Source organism: Sapajus apella, unplaced genomic scaffold (assembly GCF_009761245.1).
Source record: "Sapajus apella isolate SASKATOON/1434 unplaced genomic scaffold, GSC_monkey_1.0 scaffold5, whole genome shotgun sequence".
Classification (NCBI taxonomy): Eukaryota; Metazoa; Chordata; class Mammalia; order Primates; family Cebidae; genus Sapajus; species Sapajus apella.
This window is the reverse complement of record NW_022436945.1, coordinates 28617158-28629996: the sequence shown is the minus strand read 5'-3', so window position 1 is coordinate 28629996 and position 12839 is coordinate 28617158. Positions and strand designations below refer to the sequence as shown.

The following is a 12839-nucleotide window of genomic DNA, read 5'->3' as shown; positions in this document are numbered from 1 at the left end:
TCCTTCCTTCCTTCCTTCCTTCCTTCCTTCCTTCCTTCCTTCCTTCCCTCCCCCCATCCCTTCCCTCCCCCACCCACCCTTCCTCCCTACCCTACCCTACCCTCCCTTCTAACAGAGTCTCCTTCTGTAGTCCAGGTTGGAGTGCAGTGGCGTAATTTCAGCTCACTGCAACCTCCACCTCCTGGATCCTGGTTCAAGCAATTCTCCTGCTTCAGCCTCCTGAGTAGCTGGGATTACAGGAACGCGCTACCATACCCAGCTTATTTTTGTATTTTTAGTACAGACGGGTTTCACCATGTTGGCCAGGATGGTCTTAAACTCCTGACCTTGCGATCCACCTGCCTAGGCTTCCCAAAGTGCTGGGATTACAGGTGTAAGACACCGTGCCTGGCCTACGCTTTATTTTTTTAGAGCAGTTTAGGCTCACACAAAATTGAGTGGAAGGTACAGAGAGTTCTCACGTACTTCATGTCCCCCTCACACACAGCCTCTCCCACCACCAACATCCCCCACCAGAGTGCTATATCTGTTATAATCAATGGATCTACATTGATACCTCGTTATCACCCAGAGTTCATCGTATCCATTAGCATTCCCTCTTGGTGTTGTGTATTGTATGGTTTTGACAAATATAATGACATGTATCCACCATTGTATACATGTTTCACTGTCCTGAAAATCCTCTGTGCTCTACCTATTCATTCTTCTTTTCCTCCCTTCCTCTCTACAACCCCTGGCAACCACTAATCCTACTGTGTCCATAATTTTGCCTTTTCCAGAATGTGGTATAGTTGGAATCATGTAGCATGTGGACTTTTTCAATTGGCTTCTTTCACTTAGTAATAGCATATAAGGTTCTTCCATGTCTTTATTTTATTTTTTTTTTTTGAGTCCGAGTCTCTGTCACCCAGGCTGCAGTACAGTGGTGTGATCTTGGCTCGCTGTAGCCTCCGCCTCCCAGGTTCATGTGACTCTCTTACCTCAGCCTCCCGAGTAGCTGGGATTACAGGCACCAGCCACCACACCTGGCCAATTTTTTATTTTTAGTACAGATGGGGTTTTACTTAGTTGGGCAGGCTGGTCTGGAACTCTTGACCTCAAGTGATCTGCCCACTTTGGCCTCCCAGAGTGCTGGGATTACCGGGTGACCTACTGTGCCCACCCCCTTTCCCATGTTTTTTCATGACTTGATAGCTCACTTCTTTTCATTGTTGAATAATATTACATTGTCTGAATGTACCACAGTTTAATTGTTCATTTACCTACTGAAAGGACATCTTGGTTGCTCCCAACTTTTGGTAATTATAAATAAAGCTGCTTATAAACACCCGTGTGCAGGTTTTTGTGTGAACATAGTTCTTAATTCATTTGGGTGAATACCAGGAAACATGGTTGCTGGATCATATGGTAAGAATATGTTTAATGTTGTAAGAAACTACCAAATGGTACAGTTTTGCATTCCCACCAGCAATGAATGGAGTTCTTCTTGTTCCATACCCTTGTTAGCATTTGGTGATGTTAGTATTTTCAATTTTGGCCATTTTATTGGGTGTGTCCCTCCCTTTTTTCAGGGCCCATTTGATGTTGCCCGGAAAGTGTTTGCAGCTGGAGAGGAGACTGCTCACATGTCACTTGTGGACAAATCAGATCTCTTTTTTCATGATTATTCAATAGCACCCCTCTTTGTCCAGGAAAACTACATTCATGTGAAGCCTGTAGCTGCAGGGTGAGTATCCAGAGCTGGTGAGAGGCATGCTTAGTATCCTCCCAGCAGTGTGAAGGCTAAATACTTGTGAAGGAGGGACTTGGGGTGTGAAGAGTGGGATAATCCAGACAGGTTCTTTCCTGCAGGGGTGACATGAAAAAGCACTTGATGCTTTTAAGCCGAGCAGCAGACAGCATATGCGATGGTGACTTAGTGGACAGCCAGATTCGGAGTAAGCAAAACTGGAGTCTTCTGCCTACGCAGGTGAGCGGAGGGTTCTCCCTAAAGTGCAGGCTCTGCTTTCCTGAAAAGAGAACTCAGTAGCTTTTAGCTCCTGTACTTATTTTATTTTTGAGATCGAGTTTCTCTCTGTCACCCAGGCTGGAGTGCAGTGGTGTGATCTCAGCTCACTGCAGCCTCTGCCTCCTGGGTTCAAGAGATTCTCCTGCCTCAGCCTCTAGAGTAGCTGGGACTACGGGTACCTGCCACCATGCCTGACTAATCCTGTAGTTATTTTAAATACCAGATAAATGGCATGGCTCTTGTGGCAAAAATACAGTCTGTTAAAGATTACAATACTCTGTGGTAACTGTTGTCTGTTTCTTAATTTGGGCTTATTTTTCTGTATTTCAAAAAACTTTTAATGTAAATGGACACATAGAAATAGGAATATTAGATTTTGCTTGTAAGATTTGAATTAAAAGTTTCATTTGCTGTGTTTTAAGAATCCTTGTTTTTTTCTTTTTGGATATTTTTGGCCGTCCTAGGTGGTCACTTAGTAGCGGCTCCTAGAAGCAGTGCAGCTAGGGCAGGCCAGCAGTCATGTCTCTGATGTATTAATTAGGATTTTCTTCTTCCTTGCTAAAAGGTAGTTTTATATTGGGTACTATATTTAGGTTGAGATCTTTAACTCAGAATTTGGTAGACATTTGTAATTAAGAGCATTATTTGTTCTTTTGTATAGTTATACAGAATTATTGCCCTGAGTAATAAAATAAGACACTTCTGGAAGGCCTAATGCTTCTCTTAATTCTACCCACACATTGCTTGAAAATAAGAAACAAAATTTTATTCTGGAGATAGAATTTTTTTTTTTTTTTTTTTTTTAAAAGACAAGGTCTCACTCTGTTACCCAGGCTAGAGTGCAATGATGTGATCATGGCTCACTGCAGCCTTGACCTCCTGGGCTCAAGTGATCCTCCTGCTTCAGCCCCACAAGTAGCTGGCTCTATAGGTGTGTGCCACCATGCCAGCTAATTTTTGTATTTTTTGTAGAGATGGGGTTTCGCCGTGTTGGCCAGGCTGGTCTTGAACTCCTGGATGCAAGCTGTTTGCCCATCTCCCAAAGTACTGGGGTTACTGGCATGAGCCACACTGCACCTGGCTCAGAATCTTTTCTTTTCTATTTTATGTGTTTAGTTCTGTTTCCTTAATAATTGTACCTTAAAGGCATAATGTTTTAACACAGGAAAAGCTTAAGTACAAAAATACTTCCTAAAGGGTTAGTTCTGATAGCAAAAAATTAGAGAAAATCTCCATGTCTAGTAATAGGAGAATGATTATGAATCCTCTTGCAGTAGTATTTATAGCCTTTAAAACTATTTGTAAAGATTATCTAATATGAAAAAGTGCTTGTGAGGGAATTACTAGAATAAAGTAGTATACAAAATTTATGTAGACTATAATTCCAGCCTTTAAGAAAGTGAGACCGTGGACATAGAAGACATCTAAAGATACATTTTAAAAAAACTTTTCTCAAGTGCCAGTTGACTTGCCAGATTACTTGACTGTAATCATTAGTCTTTCCATGCTTTAATCTACCTATGCGGCCAATCATTTATGTTAAAGACCATTATATCCCTCTTAAGCTAATTCTTTGCTGTGACGTTGGCATCGGTGAGGTAACTGGTATGTTGAAATTAGTTGCTTGAGGAGGCTGAGTTGGGAAGATGATCTCCCTGGGGGCCGTAACATGTTGGATCAAGGTGTGTACCACAATCTGTTGCTTTCTCTGGGAGAAGTTTCCTGTACTAGCGGATCAGAGTTGTCTGACTGCCCTGTCAGTAGGTATTTGGGATAGTGTTGCTTTATTTTCCATAGACCGTTTAGAAGCCAATGACCGCTAAGGAAGTAACTTTGTACCGAACATAAATTCTGGATTGCAATTGATTTTTTTCAGGCCATTTATGCCAGTGTTCTTCCTGGAGAGTTGATGAGGGGGTACATGACCCAGTTTCCCACCTTCCCAAGCTGGCTGGGGAAGCATTCATCTACAGGTAAACACGATCGCATTGTTCAGGACCTGGCCTTGCATATGAGTCTCAGGTAGGTGGGATGACTCTGTTTCTGGTACTTTATTGATTTGGTGTATTTGGCCTTTAATAACGCTCATATGAGTCAAAAGATTGTGCTTTAGCTTTTATTTTATTGCGAGCTAGATGAATGATCTTGGATAAGTTCCTTATATTTTATGGACCTGAGTTTTATCATCTGTAATCAGTATAACATTTGTTTTACCACTTAAAAGGATACTTTGGAGAATAAAATAGTAGATGCCATAATTTAAAATTTTCAAGACTGTATAAGTCTTAGGTAGCACTGTTATTTATTGTTACTGTCATTATGCCTATTACTAGTGGGAACAGCTTCTGAATAATTAATAGGAAAGAAAATGAACTGTTTAAAGAAATGAACTTCTTTTTTTTTTGAAACGGAGTCTCGCTCTGTCGCCAGGCTGGAGTGCAGTGGCGCAATCTTGGCTCACTACAATCTCCGACTCCCTGGTTCAAGTGATTCTCCTGCCTCAGCCTCTCGAGTAACTGGGATTACAGGCACAGGCCACCACGCCCAGCTAATTTTTGTATTTTTAGTATTTTTTTTAGGTTCTACCATGTTGGCCAGGATGGTCTTGATCTCCTGACCTTGTGATCCTCCTGCCTTGGCCTACCAAAGTGCTGGAATTACAGGCATGAGCCACTGTACCTGGCTGAAATGAACTATTTTTTTACTGATTCTTCTAGTAATAAACTGACATAGTCATTTGTGATAGGAAATACAGGTTAGCATGTAATAGGAGGAGGTTGCTCAGGTCATTGAAAACGAATGTGCTTGTGAATCACTAATGTGAAGGTCAGATTGTTGATTCACTCTGGTGAATGTTACGCTAAGTTAGGCTAGATCTTTAAAAATAACTTTATTCTATTGAAACTCCTCTTCAACCTATATGACATTTAATGTACTCCAAATATAATTGACTTAAACTTAATAGCTTTATTAACTTCAAATTAGTAATGAGTGAATGTAAATGTAAGAATTAAAAAAAAAGCTTCGTAAAAAAAAAAATGAATGTGCTTGGAAAAGTTTAAGGAAGTTAAAAAATATTTGGTACAATTTTGTTTAAGTTTGGAATTTTGGAAAATGTGCATACACATAAATATTAAGTACATTTCATGGATTAAAAAAAATTTTTTTTAACAAGGTGAACTTTGTCGTTGTTTTTTTTTTTTTAAAAGATGGGGTTTCACCCTGATGGCCAGGCTGGTCTTGAACTCCTGACCTCAGGTGATCCACCCTTTTCGGTCTCCCAAAGTGCAAGGATTACAGGCGTGAACCACCGCACCCGGCCGAGCTTTTTATTTTCTAACAAAATGAAACTTTTTTTTTTTTTTTTTAAAGGCAGGATCTCACTCTGTCAACCAGGCTGGAATGAAGTGTTTGGATATCTGCTCACCGCAGTCTCCACCTCCGGGTTCAAGTGATTCACCCACCTTAACCCCCCAAGTAGCTGGGATTATAGGTGCCCGCCACCACACCCAGCTAATTTTTGTATTTTTTGGTAGATATGGGGTTTCATCATGTCGTCTAGGCTTGTCTCGAACTCCTCACCCCAAGTGATCTCCCTGCCTCAGCCCCCAAAGTGCTGGGATTATAGGTGTGAGCCACCGCACCCCGCCTCTGGATTCATTTTTAGCCATGAACTACTTAAGTGATCTTGATTTGCCATCTGCTCCCTGGAGGGAATATTAATATTTAATCCTTCATTCCAATTTTAAGTTTTGGTTAGAGCTGAACTGAGCTAGTTCCTGTTTTCTGTTCCTGTAAAATTCTACTGCGTTTTCTTGTTCTCTTTCTAACCTATGGCATGAGTCTTTTTTACTACCCATGTATTCTTCTGTATGTCTGTCCCCTTCCCTCATTAGACTGAACATTTTTGTGGGTAGGAACTGAGGCTTTGTCCACTAGCAGTATAGGTCATTATTATCAGCAAGGACATTTATAGTGAACCCACAATTTTTAAAGTAAATTAAGACCTTCTTACTTAACTTTTTAGCCCTGATCAAGTCATTGAACTTTTGTAGTTCTCAGTTTTTCTTCTTTAAAAAAATGGAGGTGTGATTTAATTATTGGTTTTAATGTTTTCTGGAGTCATAGATGCCTTTGAGAATATGAATGCTTTGATTTTTTTCCCCCTGACAATGCACAGATCCACAAAGAAAATATCCCCTTTTAGGGGAATTACAGATTCCTGAGGTTAAGAGCCCTTGGTTTAGGTACATTAGATGGCATCTTTGACTTTTCTAGATTTAATACTCTGTGAGTCTACTAGAAGATGATGATATTAGAAAACATTGTAGGAGAACAATTTTGGAAATGGTTTCATGACTTTTTGGGGTACTGTGGCTTAGGACCTCACACTACCTCTCTTTAAGTACTAATGTGCTTAATTATGGAAGACTAAATCTAGAGGAATTCGATGAAATTAAGAGTTTTAAAACCTCTTTGTCTAGGTAATAAAATAGCTGCAAGGGCAAGAGTCTAGATTTCTGATAAGGAGAAAAGCTGTGGCTTCTTGTGGTTCACATACTCAGTTCCTTGAAGGCAGGAGCAGAACCCATAGTTTGTGAAAAAGCATTTCTTTCTCATTCTGATGCTGGTTCTGATAACAACAGCTTTTGAGGTCACTTGTTTAAAATATGTATATAGACTGGGCATGACGGCTCATGCCTATAATGCCAGCACTTTGGGAGGCCAAGGCGGGTGGATCACGTGATGTGAGGAGTTCGAGACCAGCCTGGCCAACATAGTGAAACCCTGTTTCTACTAAAAATACACACACAAAAATAGCTGGGCATGGTGGCGGGTGACTGTAATGCCAGCTACTTGGAAGGCTGATTCCCAGGAGAATTGCCTGAACCCAGGAGGCGGAGGTTGAAGTGAACTGAGATTGTACCACTGCACTCCAGCCTGGGCAATCAGAGTGAGACTTTGTCTCAAAAAAAAAAAAAAAATACATAAAATATGTATACATGTAATTGCCTGGTTTGAAGATAGAGGCAGCTGGGTTGGAAAGATTTAGGATGGTGGCATTTCAAATATTGTTTTCTTCAGTTTTCTGTTTTTAAGAAGTGACAACATTTAAGAGAGAAAGAGTCATTTTATGATAACATTTTAGTTCTCACACGAGACTGTTTCCCTAAACCTTCCTCTGGCCAGTGTGGATCACTTTTTGATTTTGTGGGAACACTCGCTGCAGTTTTCTTAAAATTGGGGAAAAGCCAGCTCTAGAACTAAAGATTTCAGAGTAACAATATTAGGAAATGTGAGGGAAGCATTCATATATAATTTTGTATCTTATAATCAGAGACCAAAATGTGTTACACACATTCACACATTTGAGATAGGGAATTTATTTCATTGTCTTATATTGATGTTTTTAATATTTTGGAACTTAGAATGAGTAACATTTATGAACACAAACACTCTGTTGCCTGGGCCTTAAGAGTAGGGTAGAAGTAGAACCCACATTTGTTTTTTTTAATCACTATATAGGTAAATGGAAAACTTCCGTTGGGCACATTGATGTGTATCCATTACTCTCATGCTGTGGTGCTGGGCTTTCCCTACACCAGCTGGCTGTCAAATAGTAGACATTCCATTCATCAATGTTGAAATTGGGTTGGACTCTGCCTGAATTAACTCGGTGCTGATATGCACAGTATGACTTGACTTGATAGTTTGCTGTTGACTATGTCTCTTTTGTTGTGGTTTCAGAACTTACTCCAGCAAAAGGACGGTAAACATGGATTACCTGTCACATCTGAGGGATGCACTTGTGCAGCCTCTGACCTCACAGGGAGTAGATGGAATACAGGATGTTGTTGCACTTATGGACACATATTATTTGATGAAAGAAGACTTTGAGAATATCATGGAAATCAGCAGCTGGGGTGGCAAACCTAGTCCCTTTTCAAAGCTGGATCCCAAGGTAAATAGTATCACTTAGTGGTTCTCCATCATTTTGTAATTACCAGGTTTGTACTAACAGTACTTCAGAGGTGTTTTAGATGCTTTAAAAAAGATTTACTTATTTTTCCCCTTAAATGCTTGTTGCTTCTTTTTTCCTGTATTTTCCAAAAATACTATTTGAATGCAGTATTAAGAGTAGACTTCTGGATTTTACAATTTGTATTTCTATCATTGCTTTATGCTCAGTGAAAAAGCAAGAAGTGAAATTTGAGGAGCAAATATAAACATCTTCTTTATAAAGGGTGGGAGGATGAGCCTAGGGAATTAAGTGAGCTATGAGCTCTGGTGATAATGGATTGTAAAAATAAAATGTGTTTACTGGCTGAGGATTTTTGTGCATTTTCTTTTTTAGTCTACCTAATCTGTGGATTCAGTATTTTTTCCAGTTGGGTAATCTTCTCTGTAATAATATATCCCTACTTTTCTTATAATGAGCACAAAAAACTAAAGTGATGCATTAGGAATATGTAACATCCAATACCCTACTCTTATACCTGTGTAACAAATGTGTTTTAGAAGACATATTCTCTGTGTCTTCTCTGTGTCTAGTTTGCCCTCTTCAGAATTTTTACCCGACTTTATCAGTAAATTCTCACAGCAGACATCCATTGTTAGAATTCATGGACTAATTCAGGAACTATGTTTAGAAGCTTGAGATTAAGGCTTTCAAGTTACTGAGTATTTTGAAGTAACTGCTATTATTATGGAAAAGGTAACTCATGTATTCTGTGGAAATTAAAGGCCAACTTGTACCTTATCATGACCACCCCTCCCCCACTTCCCCCCGCAACACACCACTTTTTTTGAGACAGTCTCACTCTGTTGCCCAGGCTGAAGTTCAGTGGTGCAATCTTGGCTCACTGCAACCTCCACCTCTGGGGTTGAAGCAATTCTCATGCCTCAGCCTCCCAAGTAGTTGGGATTATAGTTGCATGCCACCATGCTCAGCTAATTTTTTTAGTTTTAGTAGAGTTGGGGTTTCACCATGTTGACCATGCTGGTCTTGAACTCCTGGCCTCATGTGATCTGCCTTGGCCTTCCAAAGTGCTGGGATTATAGGTGTGAGCCACTGTGCCCAGCTCAGCCGAGCCCCTTTTTGATTTACTGATTCACTGATTAGCTTTGCTCACTGCTTTGTAGAAATGTGGAGAATGCTGAATAGGTAAACATAATGACTTGAAGTAACTTTTGTTTGTCTGAAGTTCCCAAATAACTTTTTTTTTTCTTTAAGACAGAATCTCACTCTATCACCCAGGCTGGAGTGCAGTGGCATGATCTCAGCTCATTGCAACCTCCGCCTCCCAGGTTCAAGATTCTCATGGAGAGGCGTGAGCCACCGTGCTCGGCCTTCACTCTTTTTTGTCATGGGCTCTATTAAGAATGCTATGAAAAATATGGAACTTATCCATAGAAAAATGCACATGCTTAGATTTACATGTATATGCATAATATACATAAATATGCATAAATATTTTGCAAACAGTTGCAAGGGGCTTCCAGGGTCTCTTTAGACTTTCAGAGTTTAAAAGAATTGTTTGGCACTTAGATTTTTTAAAACTCCCTCTACTCCTTTCATATAGGTGAAAGCAGCCTTCACAAGAACTTACAATAAGGAAGCCCACCTTACTCCATATTCACTTCAAGCTATAAAGGCATCTAGACATAGCACAAGCCCATCCCTGGATTCAGAATACAATGAAGAGCTAAATGAAGATGACTCTCAATCTGATGAGAAAGACCAAGATGCTATAGAGACTGATGCCATGATCAAGGTAGTATTTTAAGCCACAGACAGGAGGACCTCAAAGTAGATAGTCTTTCCTTGCCTGGTGAATAATAGGGGCTTTTCAGCACATAGAGTAAATTGAAAATAATGTTTTTTTGTTCACCATGGTTCAAGGTGGAGATGGTATAGATTTCATTTTTATAAACAGTTTCTTATAGTAGTCGAAGAGCCAAACAACAAAACAGGCCATGATACTGATGGCCATATGTTTCGTTAGAAAACGTACCATTTTTATTGATCTGGCCATTGGTGCATGGTTTCAAGAAAAAGGTTTTTAACAAAAGTTTCTTCTGCTGTTTATGTTTTGCGATAGCCACTAAACTGCTTTGTAGAAGTTTCTCAGAGCAAAACATTCCTGTCTTTTGCTAGGAAAGATGCAAATCAATTGTAGTATCAGCCTGCTGTTTATAGCTGGCTGAGCCAAGGAATCTCTTCCGATCCTCCTCTCTCCTTTGCTGACTGTGGGTGCTTCTTGCCCTTCATTTCTGTTTTCTATATGCAGGAAAAGGAATAGTGGGCTTCTCCACCGTGGCTCTCATTTAGACTCTCTGGTCCGTCTGTCTCTCTTCCCCTTTCACAAAATGACTGTGTTTACACCTCTAATCTGAAACCGAAAGAAGAGGAAATTCTTCATGTAAACTTTACCCTATTTGTAAATTTTCTCTTGCTTATTTTGTCTTAAGTATACCTCTGTTTCAAATCAAGAAGCTGCCTTACATGGGGAACGAATCTTAGTTCTAAATTCTAAATGCCCTCTCAGTTTTTACTGCCAGCTTTTAAAGGCTATAAGTAGTGCAGTTGTTGTTTGAAAGTAAGTGCATCACGGTAGCAGTCATTCAAGATCTCAATGTTTGCAGCCTCTCTTCTTTTTTAATTAAGTTGCAGGTAAAGATTAGATTTGTTGTAGAGATGAACTTATTTTGTTTACTCATAAACACAGCTATTAACTATTTTGTTATCTTCTCCCTCCCCCAACAGAAAAAGACAAAATCTTCAAAGCCTTCAAAACCAGAAAAAGATAAGGAGTCCAGAAAAGGAAAAGGAAAAAGTTCGAAGAAATGAAATCATTTTTCACTAACAACAGCCACTTTTTACTCTCCCTCCTGACCAGTCCAGCTGGTCTAGAGAAAGCCTTGTTTTTTCCCAGAGCAACCATGTTTTAGCATAATGGGATGATCTGGTGTCCCATTATCAATAAAGGGTGGTACAGCTAGAAGGGTATGAGCAGTAGGCTCATGTACACCTCTTATAGAGGTTGATAGGACTGCCTGGTCCTCCACTGTCCCCTGTCAATCTAGTTAGACATGCTTCTGAATGACTGTAGAATTGGAACTAGAAACTACACCTGGACTTTGGGGTCAGATTTTAGTTAATAATGAGCCTGGGAACAGTAATACTAAGGCATCTTTTGTAGGCTTAAGAATTTATCCTAATGGCCTTTATAGGACCAATGCTCATTTTTTTTTTTAAAGGTAGTTCCTATTATGTGGTGAAATTTTGTAAATAAATGATTATACAAAACAGTCACCACCTAGAACTGGGTATTCTTTGTGCATTATCAGATATCTTTCAAAGTATAAATCAGGAATAATAATGTTCCACATCATATATGTATAAATTCTTTTTAAGATTCCCATCTTGTATAGCAAAATATTCTGTTGGTATATTACTTATTAATTTGCAAATGATTGGATCAAAAAGCTCACTGTATTCCTTACTAACCTGTTGTGTGAAACATAACATTGGCAGTTGAGGAGTCAGAACTCAGATTCCCAGCTCACTCCCTCTGTGTGTGCTGACTACGTCTCTGCTGTGAATAGGATTTCACGGAGAGGTCTGTTATGGGGCTTTGCAGCGTGGGAGGCTGCAGAAGATTCTCAGACATTCTTATCCTGCTGGAGTCTCAACCCATCAGGTTCAAACCAGTAGGAACCAGGTTGGGTCAGGCTATTAAGTTCACTATGGTGGAGGACAAAATGAACACTGGTTTTTTGTTCACTTTGCCAATAGGAAATCTGGTCCTGTCCTGCAATGGCTTCCACGAACCCTGTTGGAAGTTGGGGTTATTCCTATAACTGTATGTGTTGAGTGGCGCTGAGGCTGTGCACCTGCCCTGGAATTTAGATGTCTAGCTGTTTTTTAATCTTGTCAGTAATTGCTCAGAGGTCTGTGCTGCCTCTGTGAGGTATATACTAAAATGAATGTAAAATAAGGATCATATTCCCTGCTTTTAAGGAGCTGGTAGTCTTGTTGGGGTGATGAGACAAAGTTCTTGAGACATTTAAACTGTATTTACCAGTGTGAAAAAATGTCCTTTAAGGAGATTAACTCATTATGGAAATAAAACATTGCCTTAAGCCCTTGCCTGCTGAGTCATAACCCTGTCTTTGTTAAATTCTGTCTTGAAACTCTTCTGCTTCAGGAAAGGTTTTCTCACCACTATGTTGAGGCTGGCTTTCCTATTCATGTTCTTCCATTTTTGTTCCTTTTGGATATGCAGGTCACTTCTCCCTAGTTCTTCTGTAGCCCCAGGAAGGGGACTTGAATCTCCATGCAGCAGAATGCTGCATAGTATCCTTCAATTGGTCATTGTGATTTTGTTTTTAAATGTTTTAAGCACAAGATTGGGATGATATGTGTGTAAAATAAATAGCATTTCTTTTAGAATTAAAAATTGTAAATATGCCCTTTATTATATGAGGATGGCAGCATAGGTCTGTTTGATTCCTCTTTGAAGCCCTCATGACCGTGAGGTGAATGACTGAGACTCATGGTAGGAGGGAGTTGGTGGTTCTGCAGCAGTTTGGATGTGAATCTCAATGGGGGTTGAGCCTTCATTGGAGCCACCAATGATGTGGCCTTTTGGAGCAACTTGATGCCACATGCCATCTCTGCAGCATAAAACTGTATACTTGCTCTTCCTGAGATCCGTCGAGTCTTGGCCATTTTGTTACTTACAAACCAGTCAGCTTTATCCTTCATCTTAAATGTTGGTAGTTCCATAGCACCATGATTTGATCTCTTTTTTTTTTTTTTTTTTTG

General features: G+C 39.8%; 1 protein-coding gene across 1 annotated transcript in view; it reads left to right on the top strand.

Moving 5' to 3' along the window:
- RFC1 (replication factor C subunit 1) overlaps positions 1-12161 on the top strand; it is a 77114-nt gene extending 64953 nt beyond the window's left edge. The window contains exons 20-25 of the mRNA XM_032272020.1: positions 1572-1726; positions 1852-1969; positions 3885-4030; positions 7757-7970; positions 9592-9783; positions 10776-12161. Of these exons, the coding sequence (XP_032127911.1) occupies positions 1572-1726; positions 1852-1969; positions 3885-4030; positions 7757-7970; positions 9592-9783; positions 10776-10859 (909 nt within the window). The 3' untranslated portion in view covers positions 10860-12161. The remainder of the gene's footprint in view (positions 1-1571; positions 1727-1851; positions 1970-3884; positions 4031-7756; positions 7971-9591; positions 9784-10775) is intronic.
- Positions 12162-12839: the final 678 nt, after the last annotated feature.